Source organism: Trachemys scripta, chromosome 2 (genome assembly GCF_013100865.1).
Source record: "Trachemys scripta elegans isolate TJP31775 chromosome 2, CAS_Tse_1.0, whole genome shotgun sequence".
Taxonomy (NCBI): domain Eukaryota; kingdom Metazoa; phylum Chordata; order Testudines; family Emydidae; genus Trachemys; species Trachemys scripta.
In genome coordinates this window covers 61,711,427-61,736,552 of record NC_048299.1, presented here as the reverse complement: position 1 = coordinate 61,736,552, position 25,126 = coordinate 61,711,427, and the positions used below count along the sequence as shown (strand labels likewise).

At 40.6% G+C, this 25,126-nt stretch overlaps 1 protein-coding gene across 8 annotated transcripts in view; it reads right to left on the bottom strand.

The window, feature by feature from the left end:
• Nucleotides 1-25,126, bottom strand: part of CREB5 (cAMP responsive element binding protein 5) — a 350,697-nt gene that overhangs the window by 215,040 nt on the left and 110,531 nt on the right. For all 8 annotated transcript variants that reach the window (XR_004644468.1, XM_034760699.1, XM_034760700.1 and 5 more), the window contains one exon: nucleotides 22,026-22,198. Coding sequence is in view for 7 of the 8 variants with exons in the window: in XM_034760699.1 (XP_034616590.1) it covers nucleotides 22,026-22,198 (173 nt within the window). In the remaining variant the exon portion in view is untranslated. The remainder of the gene's footprint in view (nucleotides 1-22,025; nucleotides 22,199-25,126) is intronic.

The following is a 25,126-nucleotide window of genomic DNA, read 5'->3' as shown; positions in this document are numbered from 1 at the left end:
CCTTCATGTGATGTAGTTGATTGGGACTCTTTTTCATTTGACTATGTCTCATCAGAACCTGCCTGTACTTTATCATCTTCCATCCTTCCTAGGGATATAGCGAATCCCCATTAATATATCCTCCTCTATGGGATGTCTCTGTCTGAACTGCATTCTCCCCCGCACCTGTCAGCATTCCCCCAGCCCTTAGTTTAAAAACTCCTCTATGACCTTTTTCATTTTACATGCCAGCAATCTGGTTCTGTTTTGGTTTAGGTGGAGCCCATCCTTCCTGGATAGACTCCTCCTTTCCCAAAAGGTAGCAGAGTCTGGCACCCCCAGTGCCCAGGCCTCCCAGCAGCTTTAGCCTCCCCCTCCCATCCCCCCGCCCCACCATTTTACAAAGGTTCAGATACCCCTGCCTAGCTACTGTCTCTTGGAGAGCTGGATTACCTACACTGACAGGAAAAACCTGCCCATCAGCATAGGTTTACTGCATTCATCACCATAGTAAGTAGGCATGAGGGGGTGAAATCCTGTCCCCACTGAAATGAATGGCAAAGCTCCCTTTGATTTCAGTGGAGTCAGAATTTCATCCTGGATATGTTAATGGGAGCAAGAAAAGGCCACAAGTAGTTGTACATTTCAGTCTTGTGGAGAATGAAAGAATGTCCTGGCTTTGATGTTCAGAGGGGCAGACTTATTTCTAAACAGCCCAGAAAAATATATAACGATCGTGAGAACATTATAGTAATGGATGAGGGTTTGCATTTTCCTTTTGCACATTGTAACAACTTACAATATCATCAGTCAGACATTTACACTGTAACAACTAAGCCCAGCCATCAGTCAAGGTAGTGCAGCTCAAACGGCAAACACATCGCCAAAACAAAAAACCCAATGAGCCCGCAACGTCTAATCTCATAAAACGTTTGAAATTTTTCATTGCAGCAAACGTAGCAGCATTAGAAAATGGGTTGCTCTGTGGTTCTTTGCGTGAATCAGTGACAGCCCACAGGTAGCTATTTTTAACTGACTGAAAGGCAAACTCCTCCATGGGATATATTTTTACCATGGCCTCATCTTTCTTTCATTAAAAATGAGAGGAGCGGGCTGAACAATAAAACACAATGTTAAGAGAGAAAGTAATTGTGTGCTGCACTTCCAAGTGAGACACACACCCCCTTCGCACCTTCAGAAGGAAGCGAGGCCTGACGGCCCCGCTACAAATCATGTCATCAAGGAAAAATAGTGGATTTGTTACCACTGAGGCAGTCACCACTCAAGAGAGGCCCAGAGTTGGAACAGTGACAACTGAGTTGCATTACTAGGAGATTGGATGTTTTTCTAAAAGATATACTCTAGGAATTATTTGGGGGAAGTTCTATGGCCTGTGTTATACAGGAGGTCAAATAACATGATCGCAATGGTCCCTTCTGGCCTTGGAATTTATGAGCAAGATATTCCCAATTTCCAGCACCACCTGCCTCCTGTACTATCCCTGCCTGGCTCCAGCCCTTACTGTTGGTACTCATTTTGATCAATAATTAAAAAAAAACAGAATAAATTGTGCATGTTTTCTTTCTCCTCCTCTGATTGTTGACTCACTCACTAGGCACTGTAACCAAGTTTTGTTTAGTATCAGAGGGGTAGCCGTGTTAGTCTGAATCTGTAAAAAGCAACAGAGGGTCCTGTGGCACCGTTAAGACTAACGGAAGTATTGGGAGCATAAGCTTTCGTGGGTAAGAACCTCATGTCTTCGGATGCAAGAAGTGAGGTTCTTACCCACGAAAGCTTATGCTCCCAATACTTCTGTTAGTCTTAAAGGTGCCACAGGACCCTCTGTTGCTTTTTACAAGTTTTGTTTGTGGATAGTGATATGGAGATTACATAACATACAGACGCCTGACAGCATTAAAAATGTGGTGATGAAGCAAACTATCCCAAGAGATCAGCTTTCCACTGTTTAAAAAGCAATGCACTCCCTGACTCTGTTAATACTGAGAGACGTGAGCCTTTACATGGCCAAGGGCCTACACCTCATCAACAAACAAAGAAAAAGGATCATGTAGAGGAACTCGCTAGTTCACATTTATTTAACCCTTTGGCACCAGCTGTCTCTTTTCACCAGGCATCCTATTGCTGGCAAAGATAAATACTGGGGCTGCCGGTGCCGAGGAGTTAATCTTCTTAATAATTTCTGTTTTTTATTGTCAGGATGACTCAGTTGCTTCCATTCATCTCTGGGCCAGTAGGTCACGGGGTTCAAATTCCACATCAAGATTTGGGCTCAGTCTCAGTGCTGACTCTGAACTGCAGTACTAGGAGAGGAGGAATACATTATATTGTTACAGATGCTGACTCTCCAATGAGACATTAAACTGAGGTCCCTTCTGCCTAGCTCCAGTTACAACCCACGTGGAAATTAATGAACCTTCGGCACTTTTTTTGCAGCATGGGGTATAAACCTGGTCACTTGCCCAGTACTCCCTCCCTTATTCAAACAGGCTCTAAAATTCAAGACTCTGTGTGAGCTTCTGCTAAATGCATAATGGCTATGTTGTAGGTTGCAGAGTAAGTACAATACTGGTATCTGACTCATTGTTTGGCGAAGTACAAATTTCATCCTTATTTTTTAGTGTCAGGATGAGACACAATATAAGAAATCAATACAGCTGAGAAAGATTCAGAATGGACTTGTTACCTGACAGCTTTATTTGAGTTCTATGAACTAGCAACCTCTATTTCTCAATATACTGGGGTGTAAGTGGTAGCGGTTTATAAAAACACTTCTGTCATTTAAAAGAATGGAGAGGTGATCATTTCTGTGCCCCAGGCCAGCCACCAGCTTGCCAGGGAGAAAGGAAGTGAGTGGGACTTTCCTGCCCACTGCAGCCCAGCAGGGGAGCTGATATCTGGACACTGGGTTCCACCAACCTGTCTCCTGCTTCCCACTAGCAGCATTCTTTGAGGGTGGGGATGGTATCTGGACTAAGCCCTCTGTTAAGAAAGAGCTAATTTTAAATAAAATCTCTTCTTCTGGTTTTCCCTGAAACGACATTGCTTTGCCTCAGGAAACAGGAACCTGATGAAACATAAACCCAACCCAAAGGAGTTCGTTTCAACCTTTCACCCACAACTTCCTTGCACGTTGAGAGGGAAGCAGAGAGGGGTGAAGGTGAAAGAGCATTAGAGCTTGAACAAGTGTTTCCAAATGTTTTGCAGTTATTCACAGTTCTCAGCTCTTCCCCTCCCCTCCACCAGCCCTGCTACATAAAGTATTTGAGCATAGCTATCCAATCAAAAAGAAAGCCTCTTTCCCCTTTCAGAGAAACCCATATGTTTTATTACAAGCTTTATAATGCATTAGGTCTTGATTAAGATAACTTGGCATAAGTCAACGTGGTAGATGAGATGAAAACAATGCAGCTGAAGATTTCCCACAGAGCCTGGTAATCCCTGTGATATTGTTTGCTAGGTTCGTGAATCCAGTAAACTTCAGCTAGACTAAAATGAAAGATGAACAAAACTTCCCCCCTACTACCCCCTGCCTTCAGTACAAAAGCAGCAGATTCGTTCCACTTCACTTTGTGTGCAAAATAGGTCTGTATGTGGTATTTAAAATTATTCCCAAGACTACATCTGCTGAACTAAGGAGGCGTGAGCCAGATAGTCTCTCCTGCTCAATCTCTGTGAGAGACTCTGAAAGTTAGATCATTTTGGTGGGGGGAGGAAGAAAGAATACTCTTCTAATTCTTCAAATTGTTAGTGTTTAAACATGTTATTTAAACACTGTTATTTATCACTGAAGTTATCTTTTTCTTGGAGTTTTTGAGGATGTAAAATTGCCAATAACACAAATTCAACCCAACATATTCTTCCATTGGTTTCAGTTGGTTGAATTTGGCCCATTATCTCTTTATGTTCTGTACAGAAATAGTATGAGAAAATAGCATGCGTATACGACAGAAGACAATGCTTCAAGACTAGCTATACTGTAAACAAACTTTATAGCATACAGTTAGGAGTTTTAACACCATTTTGTTACTGACTCGCTGTGTGGCCTTGGGAAAGTCATTTAACCTTTGTGGGCCTGATTCTGATCTCAGTTCCACTAGTTTTAACCAAAGAAACCAGTTGAACTGAGATCAGAGTTGGGTCCAGAGAGATTAAGTGACTTTCCCAAGGTCACACAGTTATTGACATAGGAACCTGGGTCTCCATTTCTTCGTTTTCCCATCTGTAAAATAGGAACAATATGTATTTAGTCACATGGGAGATTTGAGTACTAATTAGTTATTATTTGGGCAGTATTTTGAAGAGATAAAGTGTAATACGGACATCTGAATACTATCATCAATGTGAGCGTTTTCAGAAAAACCAAAAAGTTGCCACAACATCCTTTAAAACACAAATGCCAAGTCAAATCTTTTAGCCAGAGTTGGGGGGGAGAGATGTCCTATTATTTTTCACTACTTTATCAATAAGAACATTTTATGAATATGTTGCTGGATTTTCATGCATGGCAGCTCTCAAGAAAAAGGACTGAGCACCCATCTTCAGAAAATCAGATCCCCTTAAGATTGACATTGTAAAGCACCTAAAACTGGAGCACTCAATCACGGCATTGCTAACTTCCATAAGAGTCTTTCAATTTTTGGTATTTTTCTTAGAGCCTCCATTCCCACAGCCATTTGACTACATAAGAATCTCATCGTTCATTTAAAAAATAAATTGAAAAGGTTTCTAGCCCTCAGGGTTGCAGAGAAAAGCTAGAACACATGACCCAACTGTGCCCTAAAGAGCCAGAAGGCAAATAAAAAGCATCTCAAATTTTTTAAAACATCACCCAATTTTTAGCCCAATCTCATGATTTTGGATGTTTGGGGCTGATAATATTGTCGGTACTTTTGAAATTTTGGCCTTAGTGACACGTGCAAGATTACACAACAAGTCAGTGGCAGTGTCTAGCATCCAGGGTTAATCCCATCACTTCGCCTTCACTAAAGGTGCTAAAGAAACAGTAAATGCAGTTTACAGTGCATGCAATTAACATTTCAGTTCCATAAGTGTGAATGAACATGATCTTCAGGCTTATAGGACGGTGGACTCTACAAATTACTGACTATTTATTAATCTTACATGGTTTGTCATACTCTGTGAGAAGCATGATTTTTTCGCCACCAAAGGAGGTTTCTGACAGACTTGAAATTAACACAAGTCTCCCCCCAAACCCCTTTATTATTTGTCCAAAGGAAACTAACATCAGTATAGCTCTAGGACCTGAATTTGCATGTGCTCTGGCAGAGTCTGCAAGGGAGTCTGAACATTTATTTTGCAAGTTTCATAAAAAGAGCAGCAGTCAAAAAAAAAAATTCTCAGTGACACAGAGTGCATATTTAAAAGGAAGAGACCAGTCCTCATCAAAATGAAACAATTTAAAAGTAGCCCAATTTTGAATCTAAATGGCAAGGGGCTCTGTGCATGTGCAAGGTCTCCCCAGCATCAGCCCCAAAGGCCTGGGAGGTGTAGAGAAGGCAGAGTTCCAGACTTCCCAAATGGGGCAGTGGCTGGAGTAATGCTATTACAAAGCCATACCAAGACAGCTGCTGAGGGAAATAGCTATCTTACCCGGGATTGCAGTTGTGCTCCGAAGTCAGGAAGTCTGGCTCATTCACTGATCTCCAACTGGCTCTGTGCCATGGAACAGAGTGGAATTTGGCCCCCTAAGTCTCATTTTTTTTCCTCCCAAAAATTCTTTCTTCAGGATGGAGTCTATGAGAACAATAGACATTTTACAAAAATCTGTGGGCCTGATGCCCTTCTCTTAATCGGGCAAAAATCTCACTGAAGCCATTGGGAGTTTTTGTTGTGCAAACATAGGATTGAGCACAGTGTGAAACTTACCTATTGAATGCCCCTGAATTCCTCCCAGAGCTGGTGCTAGCCCACTGAGGGCCCTAAGCAGGACTATTCTGGCCCATCTCCCCCACACACAACACATAATAAAAAGCAAATGGGGGCTCTCTTGAGCTGCTCAAGGCCCTACACAATTGCTAAGTTTGCTTATGCCTAATGCTAGCTCTGCCTATTGCCTTTGGAGGTAAACTATACCACTTTACTGAAGTTAGAAGCACTGGGGGGGAATAGTGACAGAGGAAGGGTGGTCCAGTGGTTGCAGCACTACTGTAGGTCTTTGGAGACCTGGGTTTGATTCTCTACTCATCCACAAACTTCCTGTGTGAACCTGGGCAAGGCCTGTTTATTTTCTCTGTGCCTCAGTTCCCAATCTGTCAAATGGGTACTTCCCTTCCTTGCAGAGATGTTGTGAGGGTAAATCTATTAATGGGTGTGAGAACTTTGAGATCTACTAATGAAATGTACTGCATAAGAAGAAGGTATTATACTTAGCTGGCCCTTCACATCTCCCCCTGTGATATTCTGCATAGGGGAAGGGCTCAACATCTTTATACAATTGCTTTTTGCAAGCAAAAGGTAAAACAAAAGTAGCAAACAAACTAACCCTGCATCAGTTTGATGTTGATTTGTTATGTACATGAAATGAACATAGAATGACAGAGAACTAAAAGCACTTGGCAAATGAAACAAGAAAATCAGCAGGCAATTTATTCAAACCAAACACTGATTTTCTCAGTCTCGTATATTTTTGTTCTTATTTTGCCCAGGATTTCCAATGCCAGCATCTTACAGGTGTTTGACCACTAATACAAACTGTTGGTACCGCAGTATATCCAGATTTACCCTGCAACACTGCACAAATAAAAACAAACAAACTGCAGATTAAGGCCAAATTTTAAACTAGTCATTTTAAACATCTATTTAAAAAGGTAAATAATTGCTATTGCATTGCTAAAAGCTGAAGACACAATTACAACAAACATAAATATACTTTTAAGGGACAGAGAAAAAAATGTTGGATGCAGTTGCAATCAGTCTTAATTCATTCTTTATTGCTGCTCTGGTTCTGTGTTATTTGAGCTGGTTTAACTGTTAAAAGCGTTTCGAATGTTCACATGGTCTGCATTAGGTTACCGAATAAAAGTAAGTACAATCCACCAAATGTAACTTTCTGAAATGCAAACCACATGAATTTGATTTCTTTGTGGTATAACTTTAATTGGGTTCAGAGGTCTTTCAGACTTACCTATCTATTTGCTCTCTGATGGCCCGATCTGATAAGGCTAATACAAAGAATCTGAGAGCGCAATCTGAACTGCTTGCTCTCAGTTACAGTACATGGCTTTCCACTGTATGGTGACAGCACTTCAATCTGGTCCCTTTTGAGATTACAAATTCAGACCCTTTTAGGGCTACAGCCCCCATCAAACTGGAAGTAGCCGGGTGTTCCATCTGGTAATAAAAGACTTTGCTCATGTGCAATCCTGCAGTCTCAGTGTGTGTGTATGGTGTGCATATGCAGAGTGTTTTACATGATCAAATATCATGCATCAAATATCAGACATATATTGGCATGTTCTCTGTTGTAATATTCTCATACAGAACTGACTGGAAACAAGAGTTGCAGCCAAACATGAAATCCTCAATGACAGATTGGCATTCTGGATTACAACTATTTTGGGGGTTCTGCTCAGTAGCCAATACATCGTATTGCCTTAGGGGTGCTGACTCATTATTTGCTCACCCTTTCTCCTCTGTTGTAGTTTCTAATCCCCCATTCCCTTGTGGGATGAAACTGTAGTATTTCTGCTCATGTCCTGGGTCTGTATCCCTACTACTAAAAAGTAAGGCATATTGAAGAATGAATTTTCATACTTCTCTGCTACTGTGGCCCAGTTATGAAGCAGAGCTACATCTGCATGTGAGAACACCTCTGCTACAATTCTGAGCAGAGTGGCTCATGAGAAGCAGCGGATGGCCTGTATGCGGTTACAGGATGTTCTTTGGCTATCTTTTTTACAGAGCTTCTTGGTCGTCTGAAAAATCATTTGAATGGTAAAAGAACTGCAAGTCCTTTTGACTACGGCTGCTAGCTCTCTGACTTTTGGAATGGAATACTTATTTTTAAAGAGCAGTATGAAAAAATATTCAAGTTACTCAGTTATTTTAGGACTCCTCCATATCAACAGGACTATAACAGCTTTTAAACAAGAACTGGATAAATTCATGGAGGTTAAGTCCATTAATGGCTATTAGCCACGATGGGTAAGGAATGGTGTTCCTAGACTCTGTTTGTCAGAGGGTGGAGATGGATGGCAGGAGAGAGATCACTTGATCATTACCTGTTAGGTTCACTCCCTCTGGGGCACCTGGCATTGGCTACTGTCGGTAGACAGGATACTGGGCTAGATGGACCTTTGGTCTGATCCAGTACGGCCGTTCTTATGTTCTTATATTAATAAATCAATAACAAATCAATAAATAATTAGTTTAATATCTGATACTGATCACCTTAAAACCACAGTTTGGAACTGTCTAGAAATAAAGGGTTCATCAAAATTTGAAGAGTTCACAGTTTCTAAAAGCTCATAGAAATTAAAGAGAGCTATTTATTTCTTAGAAATTTTGGACTTGATCTCGCAGTCCTCACTTAGGCAAAAGTTCCCGCTGCAGTTAATGGAAGTTTTGTCCAAGTAAGCAGATGCATGATCAGGTCCAAAGAAATGAGTAATGAAAAAATATTACAGAAAGTCATCTAGTTCAGGAAAAGGAATTTTTACACCTGAGAAAACTGTTCGCTTTTCAACATACAAGTTCTAAACTTTTGGAAAAGTTCTACATCTTTCATCATTAAATCCCCAAGAAGTGTCCACGGTGTCCTGGGGCTCTCTCATCAAACATTCCTTAGTGATTTTCTCCAGAGTAATTTCTGCTGTGTGCACACGCACATATGCACACACACACCCTTCTACCATTGCACACCTCTCCATTACACTCACAAGGTTTACAAACAAACATTCTTGGCAGCCTTGTTTTGGCATTCTGTCCACTATAAAAACATGCAACAGAGAAGCCTGTAAACATAGCAGGAGTATCAATGCTTTCCTGATGAATCACATGCAAGCAGAACATGGCAGGGGCAGGAAAGATATTAATACAACAGTGACAGGTATTATGCAGTATCTATTGTCATTGCAGGAAAGGTCTGTTGGCTTTGGATTATTTATGCTGTCTTTGAGGACTGAAAAAACACTTCCCCGATCTAGTCATAGAGAACGGTGAATTGACTAAAACACGTTTTCACCCATTATTCAAACTGAATCTGAAATGAACTTTTTTGAGGTTTGAAAACATTATTAGCTTTTTCCTTGTCTTTTTTCCACCTACTTTTTTGTTCTCTCTGCATTTCTGGTGGGGATTGATATGTTTATGTATTATTTGCATTATAGGAAGTATCTGGCTGCCCCAAACAAAGATGTACAAGGAAGTAGCAAATTAAAGACAGTCCCTGCCATAGCAAGCTAACTGTCTAGGAGACTGGAAGCACAAGAATTAAATAGGAAAACCTATTATTGTGGGTTTTCAAACTCAATTTTGCTAACCCACATAGTACCCACGTAGTTTAAAAACATTTTCAGTAAGCATCCAAACTTTTCCACTGAACTCACTGAGTTTGTTGTATCAAGCCTTATGAGAACTTCCAACGTTTAAGTTTACTCCTCACTACTAGTCACTTAAAAAATTATAAAGCTAAAATTAAATTAAAATGTTCTTATGATCTTCAAGATTTTGTTTGGCAAGAGATAGTCAGTACCAGAAGTGTGTGCGATCTCATCTCTCTGTGCTTCCTCTAAATTCTGGAACTGAGGAAAACCAGCAGCCACAGACCCCAGGGCTTTGAAGGATGAGAGAACTCTATTTGACCTCTGAAAAAATGTTGTCTGTTACCCAAGGTATATTGAACAGGTGAAAAATTCTCTAACAACTGTTCTATGAGGTGCTCCTTAATCTACCCAATGGGGCGAGTTAGCCCCAGTTAGCTTGGCCTTCAGAAAGAGAGCCCAGACTGGAAACCGACACCAACTTTCTCATGGCCACTGGGCTGAACCTTGTTTACTACATTTTAACTCAAACCCTTTGAGTCATAAGTTCCATATCGGAACAATGGAACTATGAAAGAGCCCAAGGGAAAACTGGCAACAAGCATGGATTTTCATATCTGTCATGGAGCCCAGAATTCATACCTCATAATCCCTCGTGGCATCACTTCAGCATGTGTTGTGACACAGACAAGAGAACTCACTATCAGTTTCCACCAATAGTGGGTTTTGCAATTGCCCAGCATGCAGTGTGCTGCTTTACTACTTTGCAGCAGGAATGTGATCCTGCTTCTGATACTGATGTCCCCAACAGATAGCATATAAGAACTCACAGATATTCTACCTCTCTTTTTTAGATGGGCCTGGAACTCATGGTTGAAAGGGAAGAAGAAAATAAAATGTGCTACAAGGAAATTTTAAGAAATCAAGAAGAGATAAAAAGTTTTCCACAACAGGTTCTTTAGACTCAGTAGTGTATGGCCTAGCTCTCAATCACATATGTTCAGTCCAGGCTTATTTTAAAACCTTTACCATGTAACCTCAGGCCAACAAACTACATGAACCGAGCCCAAATCAAGAATATTAAATGAGATTCTATAGGAAATTGGCTCAATTTTGACCACGTTCTTTATGCATTTAAATCTGTGATTCATTTCTTAAAATTTTATATAAATATTTTAAATATAATGGCTTGTTTAATTTAACAAAAAACATTTTTAAACTCCTAAAGAATCTTTCTATCTTCGGCCCATTCATCTGATGCTCATTAACATGTCCCAAAACATTGCACTGAGTGATTCACAATAATAATCTCTGGAAGAAGTTCAACATATCCAAAAAGGAAACTCTTACAGGGACACTAACCCCACAGTTCATACCTCTACAATACAAAATGGGGAATTTAGAACATAGGCCTGACACAGTGCATGCAGCTGCTGTGCAAGTTTCCCATTCACAGCTCTGCCGATATACCTCCATATTACTGTACCATTCAAATCTCCAACCTCTCTTCATTAGAGACTGCCAATCATTATAAGCCATGCAAAAACTGGTGGTGTTTTTGTGCTGTGAACAAATATTCCCTGGGTACATGACTGAAAAGTTCAAGCTCCACTCCATTAGCAAACTTAACCAGAATCTAAATTATTGTCATGCTGTGGGGTTTAATATAAACCACTTTAGAAACTGCACTTGATTACAGTTTGCATTTGTTAGAAACTAAAAAAACTACAGTAAATTTCCAACTTAGTAATGTTTAAAACATTCTATAGACTGTCCAAGATCTATAACATCCACTGGAATTTATTTATTGTAACAAAGAAAAACATTGTCCTTTAATATTAACCTGAGCCTCTTCCTTATCAATACAACATGCTCTTTCCTTTCCTTATTGGGAGTTGTGTGTGCATGTCAAAGGGAGAATCCCATTAAGTTTAACATCAGCACTGAATGAAAGGGAAATAATGTCGATATATTATTCACCAAAAGCTCTATATCTTCAATGGGCTTTGTTATTTCCCCATGGCTCCAGCTTTGATATAACTTTCATTAACATGAGATTCTGTGCAGAAATGCATGTTTAATTGATTTCTGAATACTTTCAGACACTATATTGTACATTGCAATTGAGCCAGTATATTGTATACTGTAATTGGTTGGAGATAAAAAAAATCAGTTCATAATTACATAATTATTACAATTTGATGTACATTGCAAAAAATATTCACTGACAAACTTAGTTTGATGGTGTTTGTGTCCCTTTTGTGTTACCTTATTGCACATATTATACATGAATAAATTTATTAGCCAAAAAGTTCACTGAAACAGGGACTTCTAAGTGAACTCTAGAGAATCTTCACAGAAAGAAAATGATAAATTCACAAACAAAAATAGTAACACCAGAAACCTGATTCTGGGATTCATCCTGCACCCTCTGATGTCAAGGAAAGTGTGGCTTTCAAAACAAAACAACATACACAACTTTTTAGGAAAGTGAATTTGATTTCATATATTCATGTTCCTTTATTGCATTTTCCTGACATACATCCTATACCTCAGTTATTTTAGAGGAAAGGAGTGAGCTGGCTATTTTGAGCCCTCAGATTTATATTATTGGCTATTTGGGATGCTACGGGTAAATAACCAGAGAAAGAAAAAGAAAAAGAAAATAACCTAAGATTCCCCAGGAAGCACACACAACTTTCCAATGGCTAACAGCCAAGTGGAAACCCACTTCTTAACTTAGTTGGAGAATTGTCTACTGAAAACATTTTGAAGTCCTGCTAAATATGTATGGACCTTATCACGGCACTTCACTTGCACCAGAGAAAGTTGGTAACAGCACACAGATTTCTCCCTTTGTTTTTCTCCAAAATAAATCAGGAACATTATGCCCTGGCAGAGTTCTGTTGTGTTCACGTGAGTAAGATTCTGTGACAGCAGGATCAGGATCTAAGTGTGGAGATTGTTCCCAAAAAACAATCAGACTGGCCCCCTTCTGAAGTCCGTTTTCTCTGACAGGCACCGTCCCTCCATCCATCAAGAATGCACATATTTAAATTCACCGTCAGGTTTTACCTAATAGCCAGTACCATATTAAGACAGTTTAAAATAATAACCATTCATGTGGAACTTTGACAAAAGTTTCCTGAAAACTTAGATACAATAAAACTATTTGTTCTCTATCACCAATAGTTATTTCATTTTTTAAAATATATTTATCTGATGTAATTATCTTTGATAAATCCATGCTAACTCATACCTACTAAGTAGTGCTTTGCAAAATACATCCTTACCTTATCCATAAATATCATATTAAACATTTCTTAATATGGGGCCACGCTATGTGACTGATTTTTAAGCAAAACACTTCATTCAAATGAACGGGAAGTTCTATTTATTCATAGATTCCAAGACCAGAAGGGACCATTGTGATCATCTAGTCTGACCACTTCTATAACAAAGGCCAAAGAACTTCCCCCAAATAATTCCTAGAGCAGATGGTAAAATATGACCCATAAATGTTCCTAGACCCACTTTTTCCTAGACCCTCTGTCTGACCAGTCATCACTGTTTTTCAATCACATACAGATAGAAAATAATCATTAAGGCTTTGCTGAATGAAACTTACATCCTTTGCAAAATCCTTTAAGATCCACTGATGAAAGAAGAAAGAATTATTATTCACTACATCAATACCGAATCCGATTCTTCTCTTGGAAAAACAGAGCAGTCTATAACTTTTTACTGAGTAGTGAGAAAGTAATCAGGGTTCTTCAGAATACATAAATCTCTTCTATGCTTTGTACTCATTCATTTCTACTAGCAAGTCACCACCACCACACATTTTATCATTTCTTTGAAATTATATGGGCTGAGGCAGCATCTCAAGGCATGTTTGCTCTTCAGAATCTGCAAATTAATTTGCTTTTGCGGCAGAAGGTAGAGCAGACATACACCAGCAGACAAAAAGAAAGGTCTATATTGTTTGATTTAGAGTTTTACTGCAGATTAGGTACGAATCATAAGGGGCTGACACTCGGATAAATCACATATTGGGATCACGCATTAGAGCATGTTAAGTGGAAGCCTGTGTGATAAAGAGCAGAGCTGTGCACTTCAGCTGTGCAGAAATCTAATGATCTTTCCTGATCTAGGAAAAACTTGACCTGTTGTATCAAACCCACTGTGACTTCAAGGTGCTTTTCCACCTGAAAGTGATTTTACATCTGTTTTAGTTCAAAGAAGGGTGTACATTTATGACTATAAATGTTGAGGACACCTTTAGAAAAGATTTGTATGTATACATATCTACGGAACGTATGTAAGAGATACAGATTGTCAGAGTTAAGTAAATCTGTATTCCCTGACTATCAAGTGTATCACCTACATTATAACTGTTACTGAGATGTGAGAATTGACCCAATTCTATGAGGTATCAATACTTTTGGTTGGACATTGTAACAGGTCCAGTACACTATAACATCACATTTTTGTTGATCAGCAGGACAAGTTTTCTAAAGAGGCAACCTAATACTCCCTTCTCCGCAGAGAGATTGAGACTAAGCCTAGGAATGCCAACCAAGCCTGAAACAGAAAACATCAATGTATAGAAAAAAGAAGGAAGAATAGCAGCTGAAGGTTGGGAAACTTACAGCACTACTATCACACATGCAAAAAGGACATAAAAACTCAAGGGATAAAAAACCTACCCGGGAAATTTCTGCTAACATGGAAAGAGCTTCCTTCTAGTAAGAAAAAACAACAACAATAAAAAGCAGCACCACAAATTCACACAACAGCTTAGGTGCCACATTTTTAAATGAGAAATTAATGACTCATTCCAAATTAGCCAAGGCATTTTCAAAGAGAGAGAGAGTATTCATTAGTAAATTTAACCCACATCATTATACACACACACACACAGACACACACACTTACACTTCAGTACAGGGGTTAATTTCAAAAGTCAGATAAGAAGTCTCCATTCCTGGTTGACAGGCTATTTATTAAATAGCTACTGATCTTCCAATCACTCCCCTGAAGGTCATCTTGATATACCTTATTGCCCAGAATCTCCCCGGGGACCTTATAGTAAGAAACAGACATTGGAGAGGTAAGGGAGTATATGGTTTTGGATGTGTGTGAGATGTTATTAACCCTATTGTACACTGGCTGAGCTACTGGCCACGTTTCTTTTTCTTCCTGACTCAGCAGTGTCAGAAGGGTCTCAGAGGATTTAAGTCAGCAACTCATGAATCTTCTCAATGCAAACAACCAGGAGAAGTAGTAGTAGGAGACAGAGGGAGGAGAGTAGTGGGAGAATGCATGGAGGGATCTTGGGGCAGATGTACTGGTGCTGTGTGGGAGGGCTGCTGGGTGGCTTGAATGGCTCCCCTGCCTTAGGCACCTTGGCTCTCAAGCACACAGAGGCACCTGCACCATGAGATCATCTTGTTTTGTCAATGGTTCAAGGGACTATGCAGCCCCAAGGCTTCCAAAGAGCTTTGAGCTAGGTCTTGGCCACTTGCTTGACTCTTGAAAACGTCTCATCTCTCCCCTTCCTCCCTGCCTCTCATCCTGCCCTCTGCAACCCATAACCCCTGATAAACCAGTTTTCCTTGCCAACTACTGATGATTTCACTCCCTTTTTAAACCCCTTCATTAGGCTCCTCCCAACTTGCCACTTCTAGCTTATCATCCTCACCGTCAGGGATCTTCTTCTCACAATCCACATTCCAAAAAACTCTCTTAATTTCTTCTCCCACTCTCTCTGTTCACGCTCTTCCATTCTACCAGATACTCTACAATTTCTTTCCCCGATGTTGTGCCAAACGGCCACTTTGTCTTCATAAAAAATGTCCGTCTTGAAATGTTCCTCTGATAATGGTGTTTATTATACGAACCATACTGTCTGTCACTTTTAGATTCTAATCTCATTGCTATACTGGTCAGATCTCCCTCTATGTTTAGTAAAGTGCTAAGCACACTATTGGTTCTCAGTATATAATAACACCGAATCCTCTCTTTTTGTTCCATTTCAGCTACAGAATTGTACCAGTGGTTCTGCTACAGACATAGTGAGTACCAGTTATATCTCCCACTCAGTTTCAAAAAAAGAAGCGTACATTTTCCAGGAAGGCTGTAGCCACCTATTAAATGGACTGTTAACTACAATGGAAAAAGCTGTCTTACACTAGCCAAAGAAGTCCACAGATAAAGCACAGAGAATATCATGTTGTCAGTAACTTGCCTTACTATTATTTTCCCATTCCTCGGTTAAGACACTATTACGAAACTGCATGAATTGCATGGATTGCACGAAATATAGTTATAATAAAATGACAAACTCAGCCATTGTACATTCTAATACAAGTCTCATATCTGGAGGAGGGTGCTGATTCAGCTTATCTGCCTTTCCATACCTTTGATGAATGCTGGTCTTATATCATTTTTTTCCCCTCACTGGGTATGCCTTACTGTTTTGACACTGTGCAGCTAATCTCCAAACAATGTGCTATTAATCAACCAAAGACACCCTTCACTGTTAAGTGTTCCTCGAATGATTTTCTTTAGCACAAGTAGTTACTAGTTACATAACTCCTCCCATGTTATTTTTTTTCCCTTGGGTAAGGACTGCCTAACCACATAAATACTATCTGGGATGTTTATACCTGCCTGCCAGCTTGCTGCAATAATAATACGGCTGCGTGTTCTCAACTGGGTATATGATGGGTAAGGTATTAGCCAATGCCCTGCATTTTTTTAAAGTTATTACTCTTCACGTTCCTCCCCTCTTCTGATTGATTTGGCTTGGTGCCTTTTCAGTAGCAGCATCTATTTAATATCTGAAACAATGTGTATATATTGTCTCAGTAAGCCTTTCTTAACTATCCTCATCCGGTCATGTTTTCCATGCCTTGTATCAATATAATATTTTATTTGCAAGCCTTCAGAGCCAGAGCATGGGGAAGAGGAGGGAGGGAGAGGAGAGGAAGGAGGACAAACAACATCCAGTCGAGTATCCCAGCTGTTGTGAACACACCCACTTCTCACGATGAAACAAAATGTGCGTGGGCACAGGTGGGTCCCAGCCTCTCTTGCTGGAGCAGAGCCCAAGTACAGGGTCTGAAGGCAGACTTTCATTGCTGTTTGCTGTTTTTGTTGGAGTCTGGCCATTGAAAACATTTGCAGGTGGCTTGGCCATATTTTGACACTTAAATATCTGTGGTTGTGATAAAAATCAGAATATTGTTACAAGATGGTTCTATATAACCTTTGGGGCCTGCTTCTGCTCCCACTGAAGCCAAAGGAATTTTATTCAGTTGCTCTCTATAACCGTTTGTGTTCATTAAGAGGCACATTCTCTGGGGCAATTCATGTTTAAGGTAAGTACACGCTTTCATTTTGAGGGAAGGAGCGAGCAAACTTTCCTAAAAGTTTTACACACATATGGGCCCAAACCAAAGCCTGAGATCCAAACACATCTGACTCTGGGGTGTTCAAAACCTGCACCAGGACCTTGATCTTAATTTTTTTTTAAAGGCCCAAACCAAAACCACCAAACTTTGGTCTGCTTGTAATTATGTTTCTAGTTATAGACCATCTCTGACTTTACCATCAGTTTCCTAATATTGAAACCACTGGCTGGTCTGTATTCCTCCAAGATAAGTCCTGACTACAATCCTTACCATATTTAGAACTGATAAAATGAAGATAATGGAACTGACAAGATATATTCTTTGAATAAATGCAGCAGGCCCCACAGGGAAAAGTCTAAACAAAAAGAGACAAACAACATGGATGCTCAAGATTTTGGGAATAGATGATATCCCAAATGCAGCAATTATCTCCTTGGACACACCAGGAAAACACAAAACCATCTTCAATGAGGGGAGAATGGAATATTTTGGAGGTTGTGTCACAGGCCTCATTCACATAAAGAACAAAGATGCTGACAAATGTCTCTCAATACAGCATCTCTAGACACAGCCTTCAGCACTCTCATATTAATCAATCACATGACAGAATGGTGGGTGGTGGGAATATGGTTGCCAGAGACCAATTAACTAGAGATTTCCTCTGGAACACCCCAGCGGGGGATGGTCTTTACCATCACACATTGGTGTATACAGGAGTGAGAGTAGCTGATGACCTGGCCAAAATGAGAAGATTAGAAACTCAGATTGGAATGACAATGGTTAAAGATACTGACCCCCTATCAGTATATTAGCTGAAATACATAGTCAGAAGATGAAAGATCCTCTGATTGATATCAAAGCATCTTGTAAAAAAACATCTGATATCTTGAGACTGTGAATGAGGCACAATGCAGGAATGAAAATCAGTAGAGATAGGACCAAGATATATCCATTCTGCAACATGTGTTGGGAGCAGGCTTTAACATCTGCCCATGATTTACAAGGTAGTATTGTAAAGAAAAGGAATTGGATTGGACACCAAGTATCAAACTAGGGTAGTCAAGTGATTTAAAAAATTAATCGCAACTAATCGCACAATTAATCGCACTGTTAAACAATAATAGAATACAATTTATTTAAATATTTTTGGATGTTTTCTACATTTTCAAATATATTGATTTCAATGACAACACAGTATACAGTGTACAGTGCTTATATTTATTTTTGACGACAAGTATTTGCACTGTAAAAAACAAAAAAGAAATAGTATTTTTCAGTTCACTTAATACAAGTACTGTAGTACAATCCCTTTATCATGAAAGTTCAACTTACAAATGTAGAATTATGTTAAAAAATGCATTCAAAAATAAAACTATGTAAAATTTTAGAGATTGCAAGTCCACTCAGTCCTACTTCTTGTTCAGCCAATCGCTCAGACAAACAAGCTTGTTTACATTTGCAGGAGATAATGCCGCTCGCTTCTTGATTACAAAGTCACCTGAAAATGAGAATAGGTGTTCTCATGGCACTGTGGTAGCCAGCTTCGCAAGATATTTACGTGCCACATGCGCTAAAGATTCATATGTCCCTTCATGTTTCAACCACCATTCCAGAAGACATGCGTCCATGCTGATGACAGGTTCTGCTCAATAACGATCCAAAGCAGTGTGTTCCAACGCATGTTCATTTTCATCATCTGAGTCAGTTGCCACCAGCAGAAGGTTGATTTTCTTTTTTGGTGGTTCAAATTCTGTAGTTTCCGCATTGAAGTGTTGCTCTTTTAAGATTTCGGAAAGCATGCTCCATGCCTCGTCCCTCTCAGATTTTGGACGGCATTTCAGATTCTTAAACCTTGGGTCGAGTGCTATAGCTATCTTTAGAAATCTCACATTGGTACCTTCTTTGCGTTTTGTGAAATCTGCAGTGAAAGTGTTCTTAAAAATCAACATATGATGGGTCATCATCCAAGACTGTTAGAACATGAAATATATGGCAGAATGCGGGTAAAGCAGAGCTGGGGACATACAATTCTATCCCAAGGAGTTCAGTCACAAATTTAATTAACCCATTATTTTTTTTAACGAACGTCATCAGCATGGAAGCATGCCCTCTGCAATGGTGGCCAAAGCATGAAGGGGCATACGATGTTTAGCATATCTGGCACGTAAATACCTTGCAATGCCGGCTACAAAAGTACCATGCAAATGCCTGTTCTCACTTTCTGGTGACATTGTAAATAAGAAGAGAGCAGCATTATTTCCTGTAAATGTAAACAAACTTGTTTGTCTTAGTGATTGGCTGAACTAGAAGTAGGACTGAGTGGACTTGTAGGCTCTAAAATTTTACATTGTTTTGGGTTTTTTTGAGTGCAATTATGTAACAACAACAAAAATCTACATTTGTAAGTTGCAATTTCACAACAAAGAGATTGCACTACAGTACTTATATGAGGGGAATTTATTTATTTATTTATTTATTTATAATGGAGATATCCCATCTCCTAGAACTGGAAGGGACCTTGAAAGGTCATCGAGTCCAGCCCCCTGCCTTCACTAGCAGGACCAAGTACTGATTTTGCCCCAGATCCCCAAGTGGCCCCCTCAAGGATTGAACTCACAACCCTGGGTTTAGCAGGCCAATGCTCAAACCAATTGAAAAATACTATTTCTTTTGTTTATCATTTTTATAGTGCAAATATTTGAAATAAAAATAATATACATTTTGCATTCTGTGTTGTAATTGAAATCAATATATATGAAAATGTAGAAAAACATGCAAAATATTTAATAAATTTCAATTGGTATTCTATTGTTTAACAGTGTGATTAAAACTGCGATCAAGCACGATTCATTTTTTTAATCGTGCTTAATTTTTTTGAGTTAATCACGTGAGTTAACTGTGATTAATCGACAGCCCTAATCAAAACCTTACAAAGGACTCTGCATGGTTGCAAAATTCATTCTCAAACTTCATGCCTGATATGATTATCGCAGGACAAAACATCAAAACAACAACAACTTGACAGAATTAAGATATTGGTCATCACATAAGGTCCCCCAATGCAGACACTAGCAACTGATCAGGAAACAGATCCTTTTAACCTACATTTCTCAAGCTGATCAAATGGAACCTGAATCCCAACTGTTGCAAACTCAAAACCTGATTGACAGGATCTTGCAAAACCACATGTAGTTCTTGGTCATTGTACTTAAATAGTTGCTTGGAAGCCAAGTGCAGTTCAATATGAAACACAATCACTGAGCATTAAAGATTCCTTTTCAAATTGGAGTCATTTACTCTGAGATACATTAAGGTAGAAACTGAATGGATGGCTTATTCATACTTAACACAAACAAAGTAACTAACTGTTTTGTTTCTTAAACCGGGGGGGGGGGCTACCCGCACATTATGCAAGGTACTAAAGACTCCCCCTGAGAGGCTCAATCCCTGAAAACCTGCAAACTATTTAGAGAATGGGACACCAACAAGGAGGTGCTCTCAGCAAGGGAGACGCAGGTAGAAGATATTTAAATCCTACAACATCATTTGTGACCAAGAGAGCTAACATTATTATATACTAAATACTATTAATGTACAATCTATTGAATATATGTGGGCACATCTACATAGTATATTTGCCTAAAACACATACATTAATACACCTCTGCATTCATTGTAAACTCCGGAATAGTAGTAAGAGAGCTTTGTGTGGAGGACCCACATTGGGGTTGGAATTGAAACTCTCTTCCCCATGGTGTGGCTAGGGTGTGGGACTCCTCTGTAGCAGATTGCCTAAGATTTCCACCACCACAGTCGTGTTTGGGGCAAGTGGATCTATGTTGTTTGAAGACCCTCTAGCCACATCCTGCCAGCCCACAAACTGTCCTCTCCAATCCCACAGGCAGAGTCACTCTGGAGTACTGCTTTGCAGTACAAAAGAGCACGCTAAGTCCCCTTGTGGGACTCCCCAAACCCTGCAGAGTGAAAACGTACATTATGACTGCATTTGGGGCCTTGTGTGCCAGGATTTCACCCTAAAATTTTACTTTTAAGAATCTGCAAGCAGATCAACAATTACTTGAACCACAATTTGGGGCAGTGACTGTCTTCCTGTATGTGGACTGTGCCAAGCATATAATAGGCACTATCAAACTACAAAAGATAAACAACATCATCTCTCTAATGCTGTTTCATTCTCTGCAACCTCCAGTGGTTTTAGATGTTTATAGCTGTTTATCTCTGTTTTCATATGTTGCACAGGTACACAGGCCCAAGTTTTCAGACTTGTATGTGCAAAACTGTGCACACAATTGGCATATACAATGTTTATATGTTTACGAATGGCTAGTCTTTTTATCTTAAGTTACGGTGACTTCGTGTACCATTAAAGTAAATTTTGTGGATGTATTGCATATATTTTTATGCATGCAGTTCTGAAAATTTAGGCACAGACAACACAACACAATAACTGTTCATGGTATGAATATAGTCAGCAAAAGACCTTACAAATCACAGTTACATGGGAACAAATATTAGTCTATCATTTAAATTAGGCACCATTTCAAAAAGGTCTTCAGTGCCAAAACTCCATTTACTTTAATATTTCCTAGATTGTCTTTGTACTTTATCTCTTGGCAGTCCTCAAATAAATACAGCGCTCAAAACAGAGAGGACCTGATCCTGCACTGTGTTCAGGCCTCCTGCCACGTGCTGAGCACCATCTTCTCCCAACTGAGTTAATGGAAAGTAAGGGCACTCAGCACTTGGAAGGATGGTCCAGAAATATAATCTGTCTTCTTTCTTCCCAATAGAGTTTTAAGAACAGTTTTGAACTTGGAATTTAATAACATAGAAACAAAAAGAAGCAGGAAGTACATCCAAATACAACAATCTAATATTACAGAACCAGAGACATTGGCTTTAGAATAGTGGCATGAACTGTGGCTGGTTTTCCACATGCTGTGCATCACATATTATAGGGGTCTCCCCTGCGTGGTGATGGGATCAACACATGTTTACGTATACTCCTTAAGTATCCAGAGCACAACATATGGGCCAATGCCAAAACTGCCAGGGAGAAAAATAGAAACAAAGGGAACGGACATACCCAATCTGTCGGTTTGTGGAAGGTGCTTGTGTTATGACCGAGCTGGACTGTGGAGATGGCATGGCTTGTTGAATCACAACGCTGGTGTCATGGTTTGGCATCCTAGTATTCGTGAGCTGGTGGGTTCCGGGTCCTGCCATTGCTCCTCCGACTGTGTTATGCATCGAGATATTCTGTGAAAGGCAGAGAAGTGGGGGAGAGAAAATGAACATTTTATTTTGTTTCCATGCTCCGTATGCCTAAAATTAGGAATCTGGAAGTGTCAACAAAAAATGAAAAGTTGCTGGCTCCTGGCATACCTCCAGTCAATATATCTCACTCTAACAACTACAAAGAAATGAAAAATATCTATTTACTTTTACAGGACAATACAAATGGAAAATACCTGGAAGTTGACTAATCACTCTTCTGTGGTTCTGACTCGTGATTTATAATGGGGATGTATAGCACATATTCCTTTGACTGAATAAGATATATATTTTTCCTTTGAAAATTATTTTCGCGGTGAGTGCATGGCACTTTGATTTACTATGCTGGCTGTTCACCGAGAATTAGATCTGCTTAGAAGGACAAGTGAATCAGGTTTTATGGTCTTAGAGTAACAACCCGTACGTGATATTTCATGAGAAAGCCATTTCTTCTAGATGCAGTAGGTGTCCTAGAGCAATAATGTCCTAGCGAAGCTGGTGAATAAAAATAACTTTATGAGGGCACTTTCTACCACCAATCTAGGGATTGTGTTGCAAGAGAACGAGCAGTAGCCTACCACTAATAGGGGCTCACCTCACTATGTAGCTTATGTAGGCTGAGTTCATTGCACATCCCAGGGGCTCCTTGTATCCCCCAGGGCCGCCCAGAGGGGGAGGAAGTGGGGCAATTTGCCCTAGGTCACGGGCCACGCAGGGGCAACGTGAGCCCTGGCTGAGAATCCCTTTCCTGGCTAGAGACGCCTTTTTACTTACCAGGCGGTGGTCCGGGTCTTCAGCGGCATTTCGGCGGTGGGGGATACTTCAGTCGCTCCGGGTCTTCGACGGCATTTTGGCAGCGGGTCCTTCAGTGGTGCCGAAGACGCGGAGCGACTGAAGGACCCGCCGCCACAGACTCGGAGCGCTGCCCGGTGAGTATGTCTGCTCCCCTGCTTTGCCCCAGGCCCCTGAATCCTCTGGGCGGCCCTGATATCCTGCTATTCCACTCCCCACAATTTCTCTGTGAGCCATCCTCCCACCCTCCCATTTTTTCAAGGAATCCATGCAATCCCCCCAATATCTCCTTTGCCAGGGGTTGTGTGTGCCCCCACTGCCACCTTCCCCCCTCCCATTGCCAGGGACTCTTTATAGCTCCTCTTCCCCCATTTCAAGGCCCCCTTCATTCTCCCCCGCAATAGCAGGGGCTCTGTGTACATCCTTCTCTCCCCCTTCCCTTCTTTCACCTATATCAGAGTTCCCCAATCTTCCCCTATTCCCTCCTCCCCCAATAGCAGGGTTTCCCATTTTCCCCCCATGGCAGGGGATCTGGGTGAACTTTTATTATTCTCTTCCCTCCATTTCACCCTTATCCCCCATTCTGCCCTCCCACATAATAGGGACCCGCATTATCACCCACCGGTCAGGGACTGTGTGCACCCCATATCCCTCCATTTCCCTCCCCCCGCCCCCCGCCCCATCAACAATTCTTCATCTTGCTGTCTGGGAGCTAAGTTATTCAGGGTGTCAACATGTTAATTGCAGAGGTTCTTGAAGCTGTGCCTGTGCTAATCAAATAGCAGGGACTTCATAAGTATGTCTACACTGAATTAGCAAAAAAAAAAAAATGAGAAGTCCTTGTGGCACCTTAGAGACTAACACATTTATTTGGGCATAAGCTTTCGTGGGTGGGTTCTAGCCCATGAAAGCTTATGCCCAAATAAATTTGTTAGTCTCTAAGGTGCCACAAGGACTCCTCGTTGTTTTTTGCTGATACAGACTAACACGGCTACCACTGAAACCTGTCACCACTACACAATTAGATGCCCGCAGCTGGTCCATGCCAGCTGACTTGGGCTTGCAAGGCTCGGGCTAAGGGGCTATCTAATTGCGGTGTAGACGTTTGGGCTCGGGCTGGAGCCCAGGCTCTTGGACCCTGTGAGGTGGCAGGTCCCAGAACTCATGCTGCAACCCGAGCCCGAATATCTATGCTGCAATTAAACCGCCCCTTAGCCTAAGCCCTGCGATCCCTAGTCAGCTAGCACAACACAGCTGTGGGTATCTAGTTGCAGTATAGACATACCCCATGTGTCCAACGGTTCCCACGTTTCAGTTTTCCAATTTGCCCCAAAATGTCCATTGATACCTAGAACATACCCTAAAAATTTTGGAATTGATTGGATGTGGCAATAACAGACAGACCAACTCTGTTGAGCATAAGGTTTCTGGAGGCTCAGCCAACTAATGCGTGTGTGTGTGCATCATTCAATAAGACGCATGAAAATAAATCCCCTTACTACTCTTTTCTCCCACCTAGAATCAAATAGTGCCATATATCTTCTATGATGACTACAATACTCAGGATTTAAAAGTAAAGCTAGGTTTCTAGCACAGTTCTGCTCAGAGCTCCAGTATGTAACTGCAGAAAAACCTGAGAGTCTCTGGATTAAATTTAGAAGTGTGAGCAACAAGGGTGATGTTGTGGTGGGAGTCTGCTATAGACCACCAGATCGGGGGATGAGGTGGACAAGGCTTTCTTCCGGCAACTAGCAGAAGTTACTAGATCGTAGGCCCTGGTTCTCATGGGAGACTTTAATCACCCTCATACCTGCTGGGAGAGCAATACAGCAGTGCACAGACAATCCAGGAAGTTTTTGGAAAGTGTAGGGGACAATTTCCTGGTGCAAGTGCTGGAGGAACCAACTAGGGGCAGAGCTCTTTTTTTTTTTTTTTAAATGGAGATACCCTATCTCCTAGAATTGGAAGGTTCACAAACAAGGTCAGCTCCCAGACTGCTGCACGGGCAGCACAGTATGGGGAGGAAGTGACCAGCCCTCTGTGGAGAAAGAAGTGGTTTGGGACTATTTAGAAAAACTGGACGAGAACAAGTCCATGGGGCCGGATGCGCTGCATCCGAGG